The sequence below is a fragment of the Sodiomyces alkalinus genome (assembly GCF_003711515.1).
Source record: "Sodiomyces alkalinus F11 unplaced genomic scaffold SODALscaffold_5, whole genome shotgun sequence".
NCBI classification, from domain to species: Eukaryota; Fungi; Ascomycota; class Sordariomycetes; order Glomerellales; family Plectosphaerellaceae; genus Sodiomyces; species Sodiomyces alkalinus.
Genome location: NW_021167083.1, coordinates 2,666,855 through 2,688,213, shown reverse-complemented (window position 1 = coordinate 2,688,213; position 21,359 = coordinate 2,666,855). Strand labels below are relative to the sequence as shown.

General features: G+C 43.6%; 3 protein-coding genes across 3 annotated transcripts; 1 reads left to right on the top strand and 2 right to left on the bottom strand.

Moving 5' to 3' along the window:
• Window positions 1–1,097: 1,097 nt before the first annotated feature.
• SODALDRAFT_333497 (integral membrane protein) lies at window positions 1,098–2,980 on the bottom strand. Its single transcript, XM_028611991.1, has 3 exons — window positions 2,693–2,980; window positions 1,711–2,630; window positions 1,098–1,647 (listed from the first exon to the last, which is right to left on the bottom strand). The coding sequence occupies exons 1-3, from the start codon at window positions 2,774–2,776 to the stop codon at window positions 1,380–1,382; spliced, it is 1,272 nt and encodes a 423-aa protein (XP_028466670.1). The 5' UTR covers window positions 2,777–2,980; the 3' UTR covers window positions 1,098–1,379.
• Window positions 2,981–16,262: 13,282 nt separating this feature from the next.
• SODALDRAFT_333496 (TPR-like protein) lies at window positions 16,263–19,965 on the top strand. Its single transcript, XM_028611990.1, has 5 exons — window positions 16,263–17,453; window positions 17,508–18,321; window positions 18,383–18,610; window positions 18,664–19,008; window positions 19,074–19,965. The coding sequence occupies exons 1-5, from the start codon at window positions 16,284–16,286 to the stop codon at window positions 19,484–19,486; spliced, it is 2,970 nt and encodes a 989-aa protein (XP_028466669.1). The 5' UTR covers window positions 16,263–16,283; the 3' UTR covers window positions 19,487–19,965.
• On the bottom strand, window positions 19,787–20,667 carry SODALDRAFT_311973 (hypothetical protein). The gene is made up of 5 exons (XM_028609186.1): window positions 20,381–20,667; window positions 20,273–20,324; window positions 20,074–20,176; window positions 19,936–19,992; window positions 19,787–19,825 (listed from the first exon to the last, which is right to left on the bottom strand). The coding sequence occupies exons 1-4, from the start codon at window positions 20,385–20,387 to the stop codon at window positions 19,957–19,959; spliced, it is 198 nt and encodes a 65-aa protein (XP_028466668.1). The 5' UTR covers window positions 20,388–20,667; the 3' UTR covers window positions 19,787–19,825; window positions 19,936–19,956.
• Between the last annotated feature and the right edge of the window lie 692 nt (window positions 20,668–21,359).

Here is a 21,359-nt window from a genome sequence, read left to right as displayed (position 1 = left end):
TAACCACCTTAAGAGGGCTTAATAAGTGCTGCTATTCCTATACTATATAAGACACCACTACCTAGAATTCGGCGGGGATAGGCGCTTCCTAATAGTAAGCGACGCGTACTTTAGGGATAATCCAGACCGTAAAAGTTTATAAGGATATACGATAAAGCTCTTCGGGGGAACCGTTAACTAGAAGGCGGGTAAGTAACCGACGGTCACGACGTCGTTAACAGAATCGCAACTACTCGCTCTTATAGAGGCCGCTAAAAAGACGTTATTCGTTAGCCGGATATTAAGGGATTTAGAGCTTCGGCTAGACTAATAATAGCTATAGCTATACTATAATAATTAATATACTATTAACCTTGTTAATAAGAAGGTATAACGCCTACAGATAAGGCTATGGTACGTCGATATATATAACTAGTAGGCGCGCTAGTTAGTATAATAAGGTCTTTTTAAGGTTACGTACGTTAACACGAAGGAGATAATCGCGGACGGATTAACGAAGGCACTACTAGAGGCGGGGATTAAAAGACTATAGTAATAGCTAAATTTAACTAATTAAAAGGATCGTATCGAGTAGTCTAAATAACTACACGAAGAGATTAAACGCGCTAAAACGGCTATAACGAAGGCCCCCGAGGGCGTAGTAGATCCGATAGATATAGATTTAATTAATTAGATCTGGCAAACAGGATCGAGGAACTAATTAAGATAGAATTGAATTAAACGGTTAAATAGGGCGGATTTAGATCCCTTTTACAAGGGCGTTTTCCCTTAACTGTTAATTTTACGATAGAAAAGTTAAGAGCGTTTAGTTTAAACCGAAGCCTTTAATTAGTTAGTTAACCTGGAAAGACCCACCCTAACTAAAGGGGTATTCTACGACCACGATATAGTCTATAGGGGATCTAGGGGGGATCCACTCTATAACTAAGGGCTCTGGATATCGGGGACTTTAGGTATTAGGATATAATCAGGGTGGATACCGGAAAAGACCGGATAGGATCTAAATGATATAGTACCCATAATAGAGTCTTCACCACCTAAATTAAGGGCATAAGAGACTCTCCCAGATATAACTTAACACAATACACACACGAGATTTCTGCTCTACTAAGTTGATCATTGAAGTGCCTATTTGACGTGCGACAGCATAACGCTATCGGCCCGAGTACCTCTGACACATCGAGGAGACTCATTCTGCAGGAGGCGCAAATGATTCACTGGAAATGTTCGAGAGTAAGCCGACTCCTCGGAGCTGTGAATCTTTTTACATAGAAAAGCGAAACAAACAAACAAACAACATAGCTCAATTCCATAAGCGTTAACAGTCGACCAAAGCAAGATTGACGTCGCTTCAAGTCCTTTCAATCGGACTTATTCCATCACTGGTGTTCAATCGGCTCCTCCGGAAGAAGCTCCTCGACTACTTCTTGATTTTTCAAGCAGCGGAAAGGGGGCTCGACAAGGCCGTTGAAAAGGAAAGTGAAATAGACAAGTATAGCGAAACCAACAACCTGTAGCCATTTAAATGTTTCCCAGCGGAGACAAAGAGATACGAGCCAGATGAACAAAGTTCTACAGGTGTCAATAGTTGATCTGGAAGTGGCGCTGACGGTCCTTGTGACCGATAGGCCAAAGAAGTTGAAGCCGCTGTGTGAAGTAAGGTTAAATAAGATTAAATACGCATCTTCAATGCATGGGAAAGTCACTTACCCGATGCTAATCATGATAAGTATGCTGGAGATTCCGAGGTTTCTATTGGTGGTGACCTGCTTCCAACCTTCGGCCATATCAAAAGGTCCATAACGCCCAGCATTCGTAGCGCCGATATAGAGATGCAGGATCGCCATTATAGTAATAGTGACAAAGAATCCGAAGATGCCCTCCCATCCGACGACCTTGATGGGGTCGATCGCCCATTTCTCTAGAGTCCATTCTTCAAGAACAAACTGAGTCGCGGTGAAGATCTGGGCGCCAGCAATGAGAAGCACGCCGATTACCGAAAGAAGAGCACTCGAGGTGGGTGCCATCTCTAAGACGGCCTGCGGGCTCAAATGATCCTTGGCGTTTCCCTTGTTCTCGTGGTATAGCGCGCCAGCCAAACCCACAAGTGCCACCCCGAGGACAACGCCAACAAGGGAAATCCACTGGAAGGGCTGGAGACGCCTGCGGAGAAAGGCAACACTGAAAATAGCAACAAATAAGACAAGCGCGCCCCGCGTCATCTGGTATATGGATGGAACCACCATCAACAGGCCCGCATTCATCAGAGTCGTGCCGCAGATGTCGCAAATTGCAGGGAGAGCAAGGAGGAAGACACGCCACCCAGTTAGAACCGGCGATTCGAGTTCCTGATCGGCAAATTTGGGGGCTGCAGCAGTGGCTTCCATGAGAGAAGCCCCCACGTCGTCGGCATCGGCGTTAGGTTGTCCATCATCCGTGCTCACAGCTTCGTACCCTCGTTCACGAGGTGAAAGGTTTATTGCGTAGCGCTTCCACAACGCCATAATTCCGACGACAAGCCAGCAACCCATTTCACCAACGAACATTTGGGCTGTCTGAAGAACAGGTTGGTGAAAGGTGGCCCTCTTCGCTCCGGAGCCAGGCTCACAGTTTCTAACACATTGCATGTCCTAGGAAACAATGTTTATCAGATCTCGTGTTAAATTGCCACAGAAGTATATACTTAAATTACCTGATACTTTGTGAGGAGAGTGTTGCAGACACCAGTGAAGAGCATCATAGCAACTAGGAAAGCGAAAGCGGTGCGCGAGGCCATCTTGGTCGTCGAGCGGCTCAATAGCGAACCAGTTGCGGTGAGGAACGAAGGCGAATTGATGGTAGTATGAGGTTAAAAGCACCCTCCTCCTGGTGTCGCCCAGACAAAGCCAAAGGAGCGGAACAACTGGGTTCTATAAGAAAAGCCATCTGGGCAAGTCAGCACGGAGATGATGTCGCATGTAGTCTTTTCGGTTACGTAACGGGCCGGATTGCTAAGAGTATAATTCGGGTGGACGGTTACAGAATGTGCACTATATAAAATACGGTGGCAGCGTTTCCCTGACGGTCTGACATAGTTATAATTATATATAATTGCCATAATTAAATTTTGACCTATTTTATGATGATTTCGACTACGGTTTATCTGATTATTAAGAGTCTTACTTGCTAAGTGAAAACCTACCCTGTACCTTTATTACTACCGATTTAAGAAGCTCTCTAGCTGCGCCGATATAGCGTGTCTATTAACTATTAAGATATCGGAATACTAACCTATTACCTATAAATCCTATCGCGATTAGGAGCTCTAGCGTAGCTACTACGAAGCTATAGCTGTTAATAATAAAGTCTAGGAATATCTACGCCCTATCGATTATATTCCCCCTCCTTAAAAGCCTACTTTACCTACCTACGGTGAAGTCTAAGCGTTAAACGTAGTTATATAAGTAAACGCTACGCGTACGTAGCTATTAGATCTAATAGCCGGCGGTTAGCGCGCCTACGAATCTATAATAGAGCGCGAGAAGATATAGAGAGATAACTACTATAAATACGCTAAAGATATTAACGCTGTACTAATATAGCAGACTAATACTATCGATAAAAGCCGTAAGCTACTCCTAGATAACGCTACCCCTTAAAGGGTATATAAAGCTATTTAACGCGATACCGCTTACTATATAACAACGCGCCGTGTAGATATCTACGAAGAGTATAACGAATATATCCGTACTACCCTAAATAGTCTTAAGAAGCTATAGGAGTGGTTAGTAAGATAGCAGGAACTATTAAAGTACCTCGAAGAGGTTAAATCGACGCCCGTAATATATATCTAGGTGGTAGACTTCTTTAAAGGGATCCGCGGGGTAGCTGGCCGTGACTAGACCGAAGCCGAGGGACGCCTCTTAAACGAGGAAGTAGTCCTCCCTAAGGATCTTTATATCCTTAAATAACGATATATCGAGACTAGACTTAAAGACTAAGGAAAGCGCGGTAACTATCACGCTATAATATTCCCTATACTATATACTAGAAGCGAAAAGGGTAAAAATACCTTAAAAACCACGGCTAAGCCTAAAAGGAAGAGCGGCCGTAGGAAAAACAAAGCTAAGAATCCTACTACCACGGTATCTATAACTATACCTTCTATTACTTTAACTAACCGCTCTTCTTCTAAAAGACGTTAATCGGCTTTACGGCGAGGGGAACCCTACTATATTTATACTACCCCTAGTCACGATATTAACGTCTATTCCTTTTTTGTTTTTTTGATTTATTTCGCCTATACAGCCCTAAAGCTATGGCGCGGCTCGTTCTACGCCTATTACTACTTATTTCGGGAAATGGTAATGAAGGAGTAGATTATATACGAAAGTAGCAAAATAACCGTCTAACGGATCCTTAAATATAATCCCGCGATACGCGCGGAAGTAGAAGAACTATATACTATATAGAAAGTAAAGAAGAATATAGACCGGGACTCTATATAGCTTAAAGAGGCGTGATTTAATTATAGTAGCGTCTATAGCGGCGTTATTTACGCTATTACCTTCACGGCTAGAATTACTACTCGCTACCCTTTTCGAGCCTTTACTATCCTAGATTCCGGCGATATTATATATATCTTTAACAATTTTTCCTGTTTTCTGATTTTATACCCACTACATAGGGGGACTATATAGTAGCCGGTAGTTTATGCCTGCCTATTAAAGGTTACGGTAACGTGACCGTAAGATTAAACGGACTAATAGAAGGCCTTGACTTTAGGCTCTTAAAGGTTATATACTACGAAGATTGCCTATAATGTAATTTTAAACTAACGGTTACGACTACGAGAATACTAGTTGGATTTCAAGCTACTAAATAACTGCTTTTAACGTGCTAATAGATCTATACTATGCTAGCTAAGTTATTATTTCGATTAAACCGTGGTTAAATACGTGCCCTTTAACTAATCTACGGCTGCTTTTCTAGGCTTTTCTTCGTCGTCTTCTACCAGAAAAGCCGTCTATAAATTAATAATACGTTATCTAAGCACTACGGAGGGTATCTTATGGTATTTACGGCTAGGGTACGCTGACCCTAAGCCTTTTAGGCACCTAGAAGAGTAGACATAGGAGGTTAAGATTAAGGGACTAATAACTATCGACTATAAGACCTATAAGCTTATAAAGATAAAATAGTATATTAGTATACGCTCTCGCACCGTACCTGCCTATATAGAGGAACGGTGGGCAATTAACTTTATGGATTTTAACCGAATATCCGATAATATCCGATAAGGACTCGAGGTTTATATTTTTCACTAACTATTATAGTGGCTTTACGGCTACCTATGTTATAAAGAGTAAGCTAGTAGCGGATATGCTTATAATAATTAAGGAATTCCTCGTCTAAATGGACCGTTAATTACGTTATAAGGTACACGTTTTCGAATCGGATAACAAGCTAACTTAATCTAACGATATTACCTTCTTCCTATAGGAGGGGAGCATCCTATTAGAAGTATTTACTACTAATATATAGACGCAGAATAGAGGTGCCGAACGCGCTACTATAGTAGTGATTATAAAGGGTTATACGATAAATATATTACTTACTACTAGCTAGTATCTATATCGGATAGTATTACTATTATCCCTCCTTAGGTAGTATCCTAAAGAGCGCTTATCTTTAGCTATAAGCGTATCGTTATCGGCTTTTTAGTCATGGTAGGCGTTAGTATCCAGTCCTCTCTTAACCTTTTTAGGGTCTTAGGCTAGTCGGTTCTTTCGGAAAGGGCGGTATCGACCTCTATATTTACCCCGTCCTATATCTCCCCGCTATTATTAGCTCCGGTATTACCGGGGTCGGAGATAATAGTTTTACCCTTTCCGGCTATACCGGGGTTAGCGGGGTTAGTAGCTAGGGGTGCCTCTTAACTAAGCTCCTTTATCTTAATAGGCTATTTCGGGTTCTATAGTCTCGCGTAGAGAGCTATATCCTTTACTCGAATCTTACTAAGCTTAGCTTTTATAGAAGGAATAATCTTACCTTTTACCCTCTTAGGCCCTACCGGGTATTTTTCGTTATTCGTAGTATAAGGTCCGTAGTAGTTAATATAACGGGCCTTATAGCTATAGTCTTCTATTATAGCGGTGCCGTATATACTATACTTAATCCCGCTACTATAGGTATATCGGGAGTAGTATCCCTAGCACTTCTCGTATTAGATTATAGCCTATTTAGTATCTCATAGTTTTACTATTAGGGAAGTCTTAAATAGGCGGAACTATCGTTTCGGTTCCGTTTAGAAGGAGATATACTAGGTGGATAGGCTATAGTTATTAGTCGGTTTACCGTGTTTTATTACACCGATTAGTTTTATTCTAGTCGCTTTAAGGCCTTTTCCTTAATAAGGGCCTTTATAACTTCGATATCGTCGATAAAATTAACGACTTCGTGTATAATAAAAGTATACTAGATCTCTACTCCTTATACATAAAGAGCTCTAGTAGCGGCCCGAATATCCCCCTTAGCATTTAGGATCATCTTCTTCGCCTAGGAGTTACGTAGTTATAGCGCCGCCCAGGTACGGGTACGTTCTACTATAATAATATCTTAATCGTCTACCTTACCGGTCCCCGTAACCGCGCGGCGGATAATTACTATAGTCTCTTATCGTTTTAGCTATAGTATCGTTTTAGGTAGGAATCGGAGGAAGACCCTATTATCCTTCTTCTTCTAGGGGTCCTTTAGTGGACGCTTCTCCTATAAACTAGGGGGCGTTACTTTATTCTTCTTCTTCCTATTCTTCTTTATAATAGTCTAATCCTATTAATTAGGGGGTCGGGTCTACTAGCTCGCGGGCTACGGGGCGGGTCTTATAGGCTTCGCGGGGGGTGCTTTAGTAGGCGGTAGGCTAGGATTAATATTACCGGGCGGTGCTATACTATTCGGTCAGGGTTAGGAGTCTTTACCTCCCGGCGCCCTAAGCGGGTCTATACCGGCTACTAGAGCCGGCACCCTTATCTTTAATGAGGCCGATAAATTCGTTACCGAGCTGGCTTACTAGGGCGGTATTAGCTCCCGGCGTATCCCTAGCTTTAGATATACCCTATTCGATAGCCTAGATTAGGATATTAATAGCGGAGGCCTTCTACTATAGGGATTAAATAAGGTCTTTTATAGTCTATTATAGTTACTTTCGAGTATATACCGTAAAGGATTTAGCATTATTCTTATTCGGGGCTACTCCTAATATATCCGTTAGGGCGGCGGCGGTGCCTTTATACTAGGCTTCGGTCTAGGTTAAGGCCCTGTTAGTTAGTGGGGAGGCGTTTAGACCTTCCGTTTAGGTATAGTAGGTCTAAGGAGAGAACTTTTCGGGAGGGTGGTTATAAGGTATAGGTGGTATTATAGGAGTCCTTCTAAGGCTCCCGTAGGATAGCGCGCCACGCTCGCCTAGCTATACATAGTATTACTAGGTAGAGCAGGGAGTTAGCTATCTAATGATACCCGTATCGTCCGTTTTAGCCGCGTTACACTCGTTTACACTAAGCCCGAAGGCCAGGGTAGTTCCTAGGAGTAGGGCGGCCATTACGGTTTTTAGTGTATTATCCCTACTCGCACTAGTAATAGTAGAGGGGCGTACGTGAGTTAAAGAAAGGATGATCTTAGCGTAGTAGCAGTATTAATAGGGGGTTTAGCGGTGCTGTCCCTTTAATTTATATTTATTTCTATAATCGCTAAAGGAGGTTATCGTTCTTCTCGGTTATATAGAGTAGATGCCGCTAATATAGCCGCTTCGCTACCGCTATAGCCTTATCTCGGCGCCTCTCTGCTTTCTAGAACTCGTCCTATCGGTTCCGGGATTTCCAAGATATATATCTATAGTAAAGACGGCTTATTTCCTAGGTAAGAGCGGTTAGCTCCGCGTTTTACTAAGAGGTGGGTAGGAGGCTAGGGGTACCCACGCGGCGACGTACTATAGCCTTATCGGCAAGGGTTATAAGGTCCTTAATTAGGTTATCTAGTACTAAGTTAATATCTCCTAGTATTATAAGGGGGCCGGTTTACTATAACTACACAACAGCGAGCTAAAGGACCTATAAGGGGTTAAAGTCCCTTTAGACCTAATAGGGCCTAACTAGGTCCCGCGGTAGTATTATTACTGTACTCGCTATAGTATCTATCTTTATATAGATTCGGGCTATCTACAAATAATAATCCGACCCGATAACGGTCTTATCAGGGCCGCTAAAGTCGGAGCGGAGTTCTCATATTGCCTATATAAGGTTAATAGTGCTTGTATTCGTAGTAGTACTACTCCCCGGACCCGTTTTTAGACTTTTAGCCGTGCTTTTCGGGCGACTTGCCCCTATAGTATATAGTTCTACAAGTCGTAAAATCCCTGTATTTTCGCTTTATATAGGCTTTATAGTAAATATCGTTATATTTAATTAAGGGCGCTCTGTACGGATTAGCTGTAAATTTAACAATTAGACTATACTGCTATACACTATATCCCGTAATAGGATATAAAATAGGATAAAATATTAATCTTAACTATACGGATTTCGACGCGCCTATTAGCCACGGGCGTGTAATAAGAGTAAAGTCGATAAAACCACTAAGATAGAGATTATAGCTACTGCCTCCCTCCTAAGATACTATTATAGCGGTACCGTAATACCGGCGCTACGGTATAACCGGAAAAGTCGTAGGATAGCGTTATCCCGACCTCGACTATACAGAATTCGTAACGGACCTACTTTTCGTAATATAAGCGCTCCCCCCCCCTCCGAGGCAGGATATAGTGTGGAACTAACGCGAGACTAAAACGGGACTACCACGCCCCTTAGAACCGAGAGTAGCTAAGATTAAGGTAGAAATTTAGACCTTACTAGCTAATAGGAATACGATTAAATAGGTTATAGACCTAGTAAAGGAACTGTTTATAATACGTAGTACCTGTAATAACGCCGGTACGCTACCGCTAATATACCTATACGTATCCGTCTATTATATTATCCGTAAGGAACTCCAAAAAGGAATACGTAGTATAAGAGAGACCTAGGCTAATATTATAGCCTAAGTACCCGTGGGAGTATTACCGCGGGACCCCGCCCCCCCTAAAGTAATCCCTACTAGGTATTACTAGTAATTAATAGTCCGCTAAAGAACCCTTCCCGAAGACTAGCCCCTTAGAGCTAGGACCCTAAAGGAAATTATTTAAGCTATAAACGCCACGATTACCTAATATAATGCTATAACGGCATAGAAGCTACTTAGCGGAGATATCTGCTTACCTTTACTAAAGGGGTATAGTAATAGACTACCTATAAGGAATAATAGGTTAAGAAGGCCTTTAGTAAAGGAGCTACCCTAGCTGTAGAAACCTACCCTACGCTTACTAAGGCTATCCCCCAGGAGGTCCTTAACGTCCTATCCGAGGAGGACGTACTAGTATCTCTATAAGATATAAACCCCGAGGCTAAAATCCTCCGAGTATAATAACGAGTACCCCGCCGCGGTACTAGTAGGGTAACGCTTCTCCTTATTAAATTAGCTTTACCGGAAAGGGTAATAAGCCTTATCTGGAATACCCTCCTCTTTAAAGGGGGTAACTATATCCATAAACTATATAATCCTAACCTTAGACCCCTAAGGTACTATAAATACCTATACTTTAGCTATAAGGCTAACGGCTACCCTATAGTAAAGAGGGTATACCGCTACTACGCTAAGCCCGAATTAGCGTACCTATAAGGACTAGGATACTATAACGCTATAGCGCCTAGCCACTCCTACTATTATACAGCCTATACCGGGGACTATAATACCTTTAATAACTTATACCGACTACTAAGGAAAAAGGCTAAGAAGACTTATAAAGCGTATAAGTACCGAGCTAAAGACTTTAACATTACCTATTAGACCGAAGCGGTATACTTATAGTAACCGTAGATCTTCCCCCTGATTATTATCGCCTAGGACTAAGACCGGCCCCTTAATAGGGGCCGGGGACGCCCCCTAAGAAGAACTAGAGGATAGGAGGGCTCCCCGATACTAGGCCTAATAAGCGCTTATATAGTCCCCTCTAGGGCTAGTAAGGCACCGTAGTAGGAGTTATAAAGCTAGAACCAGACCCCGGTTATACTAAGTATATTATCTTAACCCCCCCCCCCCTTACTAATTAATAAGAATCTGTATCCTTGTATAGAATATAGGGATAAGTTAAGCATGGCGGGAGCTCCCGCTTCGGTACTACGCCGAGTACGATATAATAGTAATCCAGGAACCCGGCCTTAACCCCTTTACGAAAAGCCTTACCTACCCCTCCTAAAACGTATACCGGCTAATCTAGGGGGGAGGCCACGCCCTCCTATATATATATAACAGATACCCGTTATATACGTGGATATATCGGGCCTACTATAATACCTACACGGTCATAATTAGGACTAGAGATAACGCCCTTATAATCTAGTTAATCTACTTAGATAATTACTAGTTAGCTAGGATCCCCTAGAATATACCCTTCTAAGATATATTCGATATAGTACTACCACGGAGCCGCTATATTCTTAAAGGGGATTGTAACCTACACTACCCCTTATAGTTATAGCCACCGTGTTATTACCCCTAGGCCGATACCCTACTTACCTTTGCGGCCCGGTAGAATCTAGACCTAGTAACCCCCCCCCCGGGATTACTATATAGTACCGCCTAGGCCAGCGTGCTAGTACTATTAACCTTATATAGGCAATATAAAGGCTCCGCTATAACTTCGGCGGCCCTAATAAGACTATTATTAGGTTAGACTATTACTTATAGATAGCCTAAATCTACACGTAGATACATACCACGCTAAGTACCGCGATAATACTGCCACGGGACCTAGGCAGGCACCGCTAAGTCTAAAAGGACTTTAACCCCTTATAGGTCCCCTAGCTCGCTATTATATAATTATAGTAAACCGGCCCCTTTATAATACTAGGAGATATTAAATTAGTATTAGATAACCTAATCAGAGACCTTACGATTATAGCCGATAAGACTATATAGCGCCGCTATAGGGGTACCCGTAGACTCCTATCTACTCCTTAGTAGAACCCGGAGCTAACCGCCCTTAGACCCCTAAGCGCGGAATTTACCCTTAGATAGGATATCCGCCGCGATGTTACTATAATGGATATATAGGGGCGCCTTAAAAGGACTAAACCCTAAGCGGTACTAAGACCCGATAGGCTCTTAGTAGGACTCCTAAAGGTATATAGACCTCCTTTCTACTAAAGACTAAGTACTATCTTTATAGCGTGCCTCGAAGAGGGCTATTATCCGAAAAGGTGCCGCTATGCTACTATAGTAGGCCTTAAGAAGGAAGGCCGGCCGCCGGCCGACTATAAGATAGCTAAGGGCTTATAACCGATATCACTTCTTAATATAATAGGTAAGGTCCTTAAGGGGATATTAGCCGACTATATCACCGCCGCTATGAAGGAGTATCGGCTCCTCCCGGAGGGGTAAATAAGTAACCGGACTAGGCGGAGTAAAGAGATAGTAGTTTAGAGAGTCACGGAGGCCGTAAGAGCAAGTTAGGCCTATAATAATACCGCTTCGATACTTTAACTAGATATTAAAAGCGCCTTCGATATAGTCCCTTACTCTTACCTCCTTAAGATACTTAAAAGGAAGGGATTCCCCTAATAGCTTACTACCCTAAGTAGTAGCTTCCTCTTAGGCCATATAGCCTAGCTATTACTTAATAGCGAAACGGCCCCCCCGCGGTACTTTTACGGGGGTATATTATAGGGCTCCCCTATCTCCCTTATCCTTTTTATCCTCTTAATCTTTACCCTCTATAAGGAGCTAGAAAGCGTTCTTAAAACGATAATAGTAGGATTTACTAACGATATAAATATTATTACTTTTAGTAGAACGGAGGTATAAACACGGTACCGCCTCGCCGCTATATAGCGTACTTACCTAAACTAGGAGATAGCGAGCGGACTATAGTTCGAACTAGCTAAGTGTATTTATATCCCCTTTACAAAGTTACGCTAACCCTCCCCTGCCCCGCTCCCCCTGAATACTATTTTAATACTAGTAGCGGAGGCGATAAAGTTCCTAGGCGTTTAGCTTAATAAGAAGCTCGACTTCCGATCAAATACTAAAAAAGTAAAGAGCCGTCTAGCTACCTAAATATACGCCCTCTTAACGCTTAGCGCGGTAGTATAGGGGTATAGCTTTATAGACGTAAGAAGACTATACCTTATAGTAATACGACTAGTAATTGCTTACTACGCCTTAACTATCTATAAGATAAGGGCCGGCCCCCGGTAAGGCCCTATAGCAGCACTTATAACGGTATAGAACCGGTGCCTCCGATTAGTGGCCGGAGCCTATAAAGCCACGCCGGTTAGGGTCCTCGAAAAAGAGACCTTTATCCCCCCCCTTAACCTATACCTCTTAAGCCTTAGTGCTTAGAAGGTCCACCGGATATAAGAGGAGGGAACCGAAGATAAGATATTAGCCGGAGTATACGCCGCGGCGAGAGCCTTAGCGGTACCGAATCGGTATTATAGGACCTATATAGCCCTCGCCTGGATAGCCTATCTCACCGCCCTAATAACCTAGACTAGAAACACGGCCCCGAGGAAAGCCCTTATAAGGGACTAGGGTCAAACCTAAGTAAAGGCACGGAGGCCTTATACCTATACTATAGCGGTACTAAGCCACCCCCTAATATAACGCTCCCTCCGGAAATATAGATAACTCCTAAAGCTATAAAGCGCTATGCTTATCTAAATTAGATTAGAAAAGCTAGGCCTATAAGCCTTCTTAGTAAAAGTAAGGGTACCGGGATTTCTAATAACCCGGTGCCTCTATAGCGATAAGGGGGCGGAAATAACAGAGTATATAATACTCTAGTACTAGGATATAACCGAGGAAGAGCGCGGAGAGCTTTTCGGTGCTATAGGGAGACTACCTATAACTAAAGGGGATTTATATAACGTATTAGACTACGATATAGAAGCCGGGGTAGTTATAAGGTGGTTCCTATAACGGAAGAGGCTTAAGGACTTCCGCCTCGCCCTCGAAGTTATAAAGGCCTACGAAAACACCCGCAATACCGAAGGGGGACCGTACCGGGGATAAGGCGGTATAACGACTAATTAATTATTAGGATAGGGGCCCTATAAGCCAGGACCCCGGCGGTATTAATATAATACTATTACGGCACCGTTTAGCTCTTATTATTATCACCTCCCTCGGAGGCATTAATACCGCTTTCGATATACTTAAGACCCTATTAGGCTAGTTAGATAATACCGCTAAGGAGCCGTAGCAGGACCGAGGGGGAGCTACTTATATAGTATTCTAGGATTAGATCTAGCTTACCCTCTAAATATCTTATCTAATAAGATAACGCCTATATTCTTACTAATATAGTACCGCCGTGACCGCGACCGGAAGGTAACGCCCAGTTTAGGGCCCGGCTAAAAGACTAGGACGCCGTCCTTAGGCGCTCCTTAGCCTATAACTTATTAGCGTAAACCGCCACGGTATTAAAGGGGAGCACCTATAATAATAATACCCGTGCTACTAATAGCCTTAGCCGCTATATATACCTAGTAGATATCTATAAGGCGTTACTATTACTTCTTAGTAGTGGAGGGGACTTATAAAACTATTAGCTATATCCACCCCGACGTATATATAATACCACTATAGCACTAAGGCGACTTATATCCTTATATAAACGGCGACTATTAGTATACTAATAATAGGCCGCGCCTATTCCCGTAGTATTAGCGTAAGCTTTTATATCGTCGGGGTAAATACCTAAACGGTTACTATAACGAATATAATTACCCTATATTAGCGCTAAAATACTACTCCGATACTACTAAGGGCTATATATAGTATAACACGAATAGTGCCGCGCTTATAGCGGCGGTTATTATTATTAGTATTAGTATTATTAAGAGATAATATCTATAACTATTAGCATGCTATTACTAAGGCACCGCTATACTATAAAGAGAACTTATATTATACTACTACTTCGGATTACATATTTATATATATAAATCGCTACTATACTACCTAATTAACCCTATACCACTACGCTACTATAACGCTACCTATAAAACACCTATAGTTAAAATATAATAGGAATATAATAAGAAAACTAAAAGGGTTTACTAGTTAGTATAGGCCGTAACGATATACCTATAAGACTGTAAGCGGGAATAGACTGGGGAAAAACCTATAATAAACTTATTAGCGTTATAGGAGGAAGAGGGAGGATTAAGGTATAAAGGCCTTAGGGGATATTAATTATCTAATTCTTATAATAGGGTAGGGCCTTATTCCCCTTACCTACCACCGGATATAGCAGGAACCTACCCTAAAGAGGCAGGAGGCGCCTACCTCCCCTACTCTTTGTATTAACCGAACGGAAGGAATAAAGGCATAATCCTTAAGGGATATAGGGAGCCTAAGGAGGGGGAGCCGTAGCTACCGTATAGCGGAAGCGCGGCGGCGCCCCCTCGGCCCTTATTCCACTAATAGAGATTAGCCTAGGCTAACCCACCTAACTATTAGCCTACTATACTTCCTGTTAGCTACCGGCCTAGAGGTGAGATCCAGATACGTAATAGGGACGAACCGGGGCTACATCGGCCCCGTAGCGGCACCTCTCTACCTAAGGAAGTGTATAGAGGTTTTCCCCGGGTTTTACCTAGGTTTTCCCCTCTATAGCTACCCGAGAAGGACTATATAGCCTAGAAAGGCTCTTATAGATAGATTAGTTAGGATAGCGGAGTAAGATTAATAATAATAATAAAAATAATAATATATAAATATAAAGAATATAATAAATAATATACTAAAGGATAGAATATAGTATTAATAGAAGAAGATAATATATTATAAGTATATAATATAAGAGTTATATCCTAAGCTTTAGGTAAAAAAAAGTTAATATAAATATAATATAAGTGTAATATAAAGTAGTTATCGAGAATAAGGTTATATAAAGTTATAAAGTTAGAATTGAATTAATAGAAAATACAATAAAACTAAAAACTAATTAAAGGTGTATATATTATTAGAAAGTAGTTCTAGATAAAATACTTTAGTAAAAGTATAAAATAGAGAAGGATTTGGTTATCTAAGGAGCTAAGGAAGAATAGACTATAATAAGAACTTAAATGTAAATAGAACTACAGTCAAAGTTATTTTAGTATTATTTTATCTTATTACTATAGTACAAAAGCTAGATAAATAAAATATAATATAATTCTAATTCTATTATATAACGCTCTTTTTATATTATATAGAAGGTATAATTTATTTAAATACTTAAGAAAGTATAACATATCTATTTATCAATAAGTTTATTCTTATCGTATATTTTCGGGGTTCTATAGTTTTAAACTATTTTCGAAACCATTAGAAATAAACAGCCTTTGTCTATAAATAAGAATACTTATATATATTACTTTGTATATTTATCTATATATTATAGTTAGATAATCAGGTTATATACGTAGCCCTCTATACGGGCGAGCATAGCGGCCTTATCTATAAGGTAAGCTATTAATTAGTATTAACGCGTTCGTAGGGGGTATAGCGATTATTTATGCCTATTATTTACTTAACGACGATGCTATTTACGGCCAGGAGATGTCAGATACAGCGTAACCGTAATAAATAACGTGGAAGAACAGTAATAGGGCAGTTGATCTGTTGATTCAATTGAAGCTTGTAAATCTGTAGATCTGTGTGTGTAACTAAAATCCTCGACTGTTGGGGAACTCCTGCCACCGTAATTTCTATGGTGAAGATTCTGCAGGTGTCCACCCCGATTACTAAGGGTATAATCCTCCAGTCAAATCCGTGCCCGTTACGTAACCGTCAATCTTACGGCCTGTCCGATAGGAGATAGTAGGAGAGAAATATTAGAGAATAAAAGAAGCTAATACTAGCGACTTTAGAGAGGAATGGACGCTTAATTACGAGGTATAAAGGGCGATTAATATAATAAAAAACGGCTTTTTACGATATTAAAGAAATAATAAAAAAACGTCGTTATAATATGGAAGGAAGTAATAAGTAGCTATAGAAAATATATAGCAGGCGTTTTACGGTTATTTTCGGATATTTACGGTTATTTAGTGGTATAGAGTAGGTTATATAATTAGCCCCGCCCCCCCCCTGGGGGGGAGCTTGGCGGCGCTGCCCGTTGTCAAACTCGAACTGAAGACCGGGAACGGGTCATGAGAGCCATACCAATGGGTAAACGGGTAGATGCCCGACCAAGAATTTCAACACCATATCATCTCATGGATCGCTCAAATGCGTGGACTTGGAATGCTGGCGGCGACCGTCTTCCCACGTACGACGACGTAGTATCGGATGCTGACTCCGACGAACTCGAAATTCGGTCTGAGAATGAGAGATTCGAGCAATCTGTTCAAGCGTTCCTCGCGTCTTACCAGGACCAGGACGGAGACCGACCGGCGGCGCAGCGAAGACGTGGGCGCCGATCAGGCCGGGGACCAGGTCGCCCTTCTCTGACAGAGGCCGAACCCCGCGGCGATATCAAACTTCGCCTTGCCCAAGTGAACAGGGCGTTTCTTAACGGCGACTACAACGAATCAGAGAGGCGCATACACGAGATTATCAGGATAAACGCCGAGACTCACCAAGCCTGGGTCACACTTGCGACGATTTGCGAGGAGCAGGGCCGTGACACGGATGCGTTGACGGCCAAGCTGTACGCTTCTCATCTTCGCCCCAAAGATGCTGAGGGGTGGCTTGGCTGTGCAGCACTTGCCTTACATATTGCCGGTGACGACAATCAAAGCCCTGCCCTTAAGACGGCAGGCACCTGTTTCGCATCGGCTGTCCTGGCGGATCCGACCAGTGTCAAAGCGAGACTAGGCAGGGCTGAATTTAACCACAGGCGGGGTCATCTTGCCAAAGCTATTCGCGATTATATCATCGTTCTAGAGCGTCACCCTTGCGATATTTCGGTGGTCAGGAAGCTAGCGGAGGTCTGCGAGGCGTCGAGAAGTCCGGAGCACGTTGGAAAGGCGGTGGCCGCATATCAGAGGTACTTCTCTTACCTGAAGACCGGCGCATTGAGTGACGATCTAGGGCTATTCTGGGGAGACATCAGCATATACGTCGAACTGCTTGCTTGTGTCGGAGACTACAGCAAAGCAATCACCGAAATTGGGATCCTGGCGCGTTGGTTGTTACGCCGCGAAGATGAGAATATCTGGGAAGAATGGCTGGAAGACGATAGGGAGTGGGACCTTGAGAACACTCGCAGGCTTGAAGTGCCGGGCTTCAAACCCTCCCACAGCCCCAGCCTATATGGGCTCGGGCTACCGATGGAACTCAGGGCACGGCTTGGTCTCTACCGACTGAAGCTTGGTGATGTCGAAGAATCCAAGGCAAGTAGTAGATTTTGTCGTGTTGCGAGATGATAATCGCTCACCTAAACGCAGAGACATCTATCGTGGCTAGATCCAACAGAATCTGCGACTGCCGCAGCTGTTGAAGATTTTCCCGGTCTGATCAGGGACATTGCAGACACGCTTTTCGACAGTGGAAACGTTGCTAGGGCCTTGGATTACTATGAGCTTATCCGAAATTCGATATACGGTGAAGACCCAGATCTCCTCCTGAGATTGGGACGCTGCCACTTGGCCAACTTTGACACGGGAGCCGCCGAAGATTGTTTTCTGTTGACGATTCAGGTGGATGAGAAGAATATCGATGCTCGAATCGAGCTTGCTAGGATATACGAGCAGGCTAAAGAAGGCGAGGAAGCACTGATTCTTATCACTGAGGCTATCGCCCTTCGAGGCGCAGGGAACGGCGTTCGTCGGAGTGGGAAAAGCGCCGCCATACCTCTGGCCATGCCCAGCAACCTCGACAGTCCTGAGGATGGTCACGCTGGCCAGAAGGCTGGGTCAGGTGCTGTGGTTAGACCACGATACAGACCAAAGAGGCTTGTTGCGCCAGACCAGCGGAGGCAGGAAGAGCATAAGAGGGCGGATGAACTGTCGAGAAAATACCAAGACGTTCGTAATCTCAAGAGGGAGATACGGCACGGCGCACGCCACCTGGTGTCATCCTGGATGGCGGCTGCCAAGGACCTAGTCGATGATTTTCGGTCTTTCAGAAGATTCTACACATGGGACAAGTACGTTAAGTACCTGGGGGCCGCAGACGATATGGTGCTCAGTACACCATTGCAAACACGGGGTGGACACGGCAATTCTGAGCTTCATGAGCTTGCAGAACGATTGTCGAAAAGTAAGTACCGGTATTGAGATATTACTGCTGCTGGTTTATGGTCACTGATAGCTATTCCCAGATGTTGCCACAGGCACCGAGGCGAGGCGTGATAACCCCCCTCCAAATGACGATGGCCATAGGGGTATACCTTTCGGTGATTGGCTTGAACTCTTCCTCGACTACGCTATTAGCCTTGCCCTGTGTGGCCGTGGCGAGGAGGCTCATCAGGTCTGTGAGGCCGCAAGGGACTCAATTGTCTTCACAGACTCGAAAGATTACATGTTCCTCATTCATGTCGCCTGGGCTGGTAAGTCACCTTATCAGGGCTGTTGATTCGTCGCAGAGGCTGATCTCGGCTAGCTTGCGCCGTATATCTGGGTGATGAGGAGATGTGTGTCGCGATGGCGAGATATTTTACTAAAGTGCACCACCTCGATTCCGATTCCTATCGAATGTTCGCTGCGCTCTGCCGACTCTGCCAATCTCCGGCATCATGGTATAATTCTGGACCGGTCCAGAAATATATCTTGCGCCAAATTAGACTTATCGACACGACACAACTTCAACGAGACCCACGGGAGAGCCAGGTGGTGGGATGCAATAGGAACACTGCGACGCAAGACGACCGTCGGAATCTGGACGTATGTCTTTTAACACTCTACGGTCATATACTCTTCACGTCCACGAGTTATACTTTCGCATTAAGTATGCATCCTGAGGTTCTTATGGTTCTTATGGCTCGAGTCGCTTTTCTAACCTTTTATCCGTAGACTACTTTCTCCGAGCCAAGTCGCTAGACCCGGGTAATCCCATGGTGAACTTGAGCGTCGGGCTTGGCTACGTTCATCATGGCTTGAAGCGCCAGTCAGAGAACCGGCAGTACCTGATAATGCAAGGCCTTTCGTGCATATTCCAGTATCTTGCTTCCAGAAGTGCTGGCACCGAAGGGGAGAGGGCTGCGGCTTGCTATGTGTTGGCGCGAGTGTTTCATATACTTGGCTTGCATCACCTTGCAAATAGCTGGTATAACAGAGGCTTGGAGGATTCTGTGCCGGAAACATGTGGCGCAACGAGTACTCGGGACACGCGATGTTTCACGGCATTTAACAAGTTTCTGCTTCTCGTGACCAGCGGTAATTTGAAGGACATAGATCCTTTACTATCATCCTCTTTGCTATTGTAATGCTCCTGCTTAGAAGAGGACGGTCTTGGAGCGTTGTTTAGGGTGGTGTTGGGAGAGCTTGAGTAGATTCGAGTGACAGCAGCACTTACCCTCATTCATACATTTCAAACACAAATGCTGGGATGCTGGGTATGACCTGTTTGCGAGTTTTGCCCTTCGCCTAGAGCACACTATCAACTGACTGAATTACGCGGAAATGCTTGACACAATCCTACTGCAGCCACCTGAACTTGCACGTCAACGTCATGGTAGGCAGGGTTTTGTCAATAGCTCATCCTCATCTTCACATAGTCCCTTTCTGCAACACCCTTAGTTAGGTATATGGAGCTGTCGCCAACCCTAAGGGACAGTGCGGGAAGTTGTTAGACAGTTCCAATATCATGTCTTCCTTCACTAGGACAGCTGCCGGAATGCCAACACGACCAGAGGCTAAGAACTTTTTTGTTTACCCTCTTACATGTCGGCAAGGCTCAAGCCTTCTCGCGCTTTCCCTCCCTCAATTCCTTCTGAGGTCACAGTCAGCTCTGGGTGCTTTCACGAACTTCTAACTCCAAAAGTCGCCGGCCGAGGAGGCAATCCTGACATACCAGAGCTCGGGCTGTGCCATGAAGGGCGTGTCTGTGATTGCGGCGGAACTTGGGGTCCGTGCCCTTCAAAGAAGGGTATCTTGAAGTCTTGACCTTCTTGATACTGTCGGCAAACGACGTCGGAACAGAGCAAGTCAGCATAGTCCTTTGTGTGATTTGAGACTCCGCATCTTAGGTGTTGTATTGTTGCTGAGTTTACCCATTGCGATGCGCCTTGCGCGACTGGTTATGCTGGGACGAGTTCTTGGACTCTGTCAAAAAGTAAGCATGAATCTAACGTTCCGAATTATGATCACTGGGCACGTACTGGCCATTTTTTTCAGACTCGCTCTCGTTTTGTCGATGTGGTGGTAAGAGTGGAGGGATAAGTTCTCTGGCGGTGCGAGGGAGTATCCAGAATATACTTGTGGGATAGGAAGGCAAGAGCCGAAATTCGTTAGGGCAAACGGCTTGTCTGACTAATCAAGAGGGTTGTTCGGGGGGACTATGTCAGATACAGCGTAACTGGAACTGTCAAAATAGGGTTAAAATTAAGGGCCTTAGTGTCGCATAGGCACACGGACCACAACGTGGTCTATAGGGGATCCAGGGGGGATCCACGCTATAACTAAGGGCTTCGGATATCGGGGACCTCGGGTATTAGGATATAATAGGGGCGGATACCGGAAAAGACCGGATAGGATCTAAATAATATAGTACTCATAATAGAGTCTTCACCACCCTAATTAAGGGTATAAGAGACTTTCCTAGATATAACTTAATATAATACATACACACGAGATTGCTGCTCTACTAAGTTGATTATCCAAGTGCTATGTGACATGCGATATCTCTTATGCCCTTAATTTGGGTGGTGAAGACTCTGTTATGGGTACTATGTCATTTGGATCCTATCCGGTGTTTTCCGGTATCCGCCCCTGTTATATCCTGATGCCCGAAGTCCCCGATATCCGAAGCCCTTAGTTATAGCGTGGATCCCCCCTGGATCCCCTATAGACCACGTCGTGGTCCGTGTGCCTATACGACACACCCCCTTAGTTAAGATGGGTCTTCCCAGGTTAACTAGCTAATTAGAGGCTTCGGTTTAAACTAAACGCTCTTAACTTTTCTATCGTAAAATTAATAGTTAGGGGAAAACGGCCTTATAAAAGGGATTTAAATCCGCCCTATTTAACCGTTTAATTTAATTCTATCTTAATTAGTTCCTTAATCCTAATTAGCCGGATCTGCTTAATCGGATCTATATCTATCGGATCTGCTACGCCCTCGAAGGCCTTTATCGTCGC

Coding starts and splice junctions, on each gene's coding strand:
- SODALDRAFT_333497 (XM_028611991.1), bottom strand. CDS start 2,776: ATGGCCTCGCGCACCGCTTTCGCTTTCCTAGTTGCTATGATGCTCTTC. Junction 2,631..2,692: donor CTCTCCTCACAAAGTATCAG/GTAATTTAAGTA, acceptor ATTGTTTCCTAG/GACATGCAATGTGTTAGAAA. Junction 1,648..1,710: donor CTTATCATGATTAGCATCGG/GTAAGTGACTTT, acceptor TACTTCACACAG/CGGCTTCAACTTCTTTGGCC.
- SODALDRAFT_333496 (XM_028611990.1), top strand. CDS start 16,284: ATGGGTAAACGGGTAGATGCCCGACCAAGAATTTCAACACCATATCAT. Junction 17,454..17,507: donor GTGATGTCGAAGAATCCAAG/GCAAGTAGTAGA, acceptor ACCTAAACGCAG/AGACATCTATCGTGGCTAGA. Junction 18,611..18,663: donor CATTCATGTCGCCTGGGCTG/GTAAGTCACCTT, acceptor GATCTCGGCTAG/CTTGCGCCGTATATCTGGGT.
- SODALDRAFT_311973 (XM_028609186.1), bottom strand. Junction 20,177..20,272: donor CGCAAGGCGCATCGCAATGG/GTAAACTCAGCA, acceptor GTTTGCCGACAG/TATCAAGAAGGTCAAGACTT. Junction 19,993..20,073: donor ATGGCACAGCCCGAGCTCTG/GTATGTCAGGAT, acceptor CTGTGACCTCAG/AAGGAATTGAGGGAGGGAAA.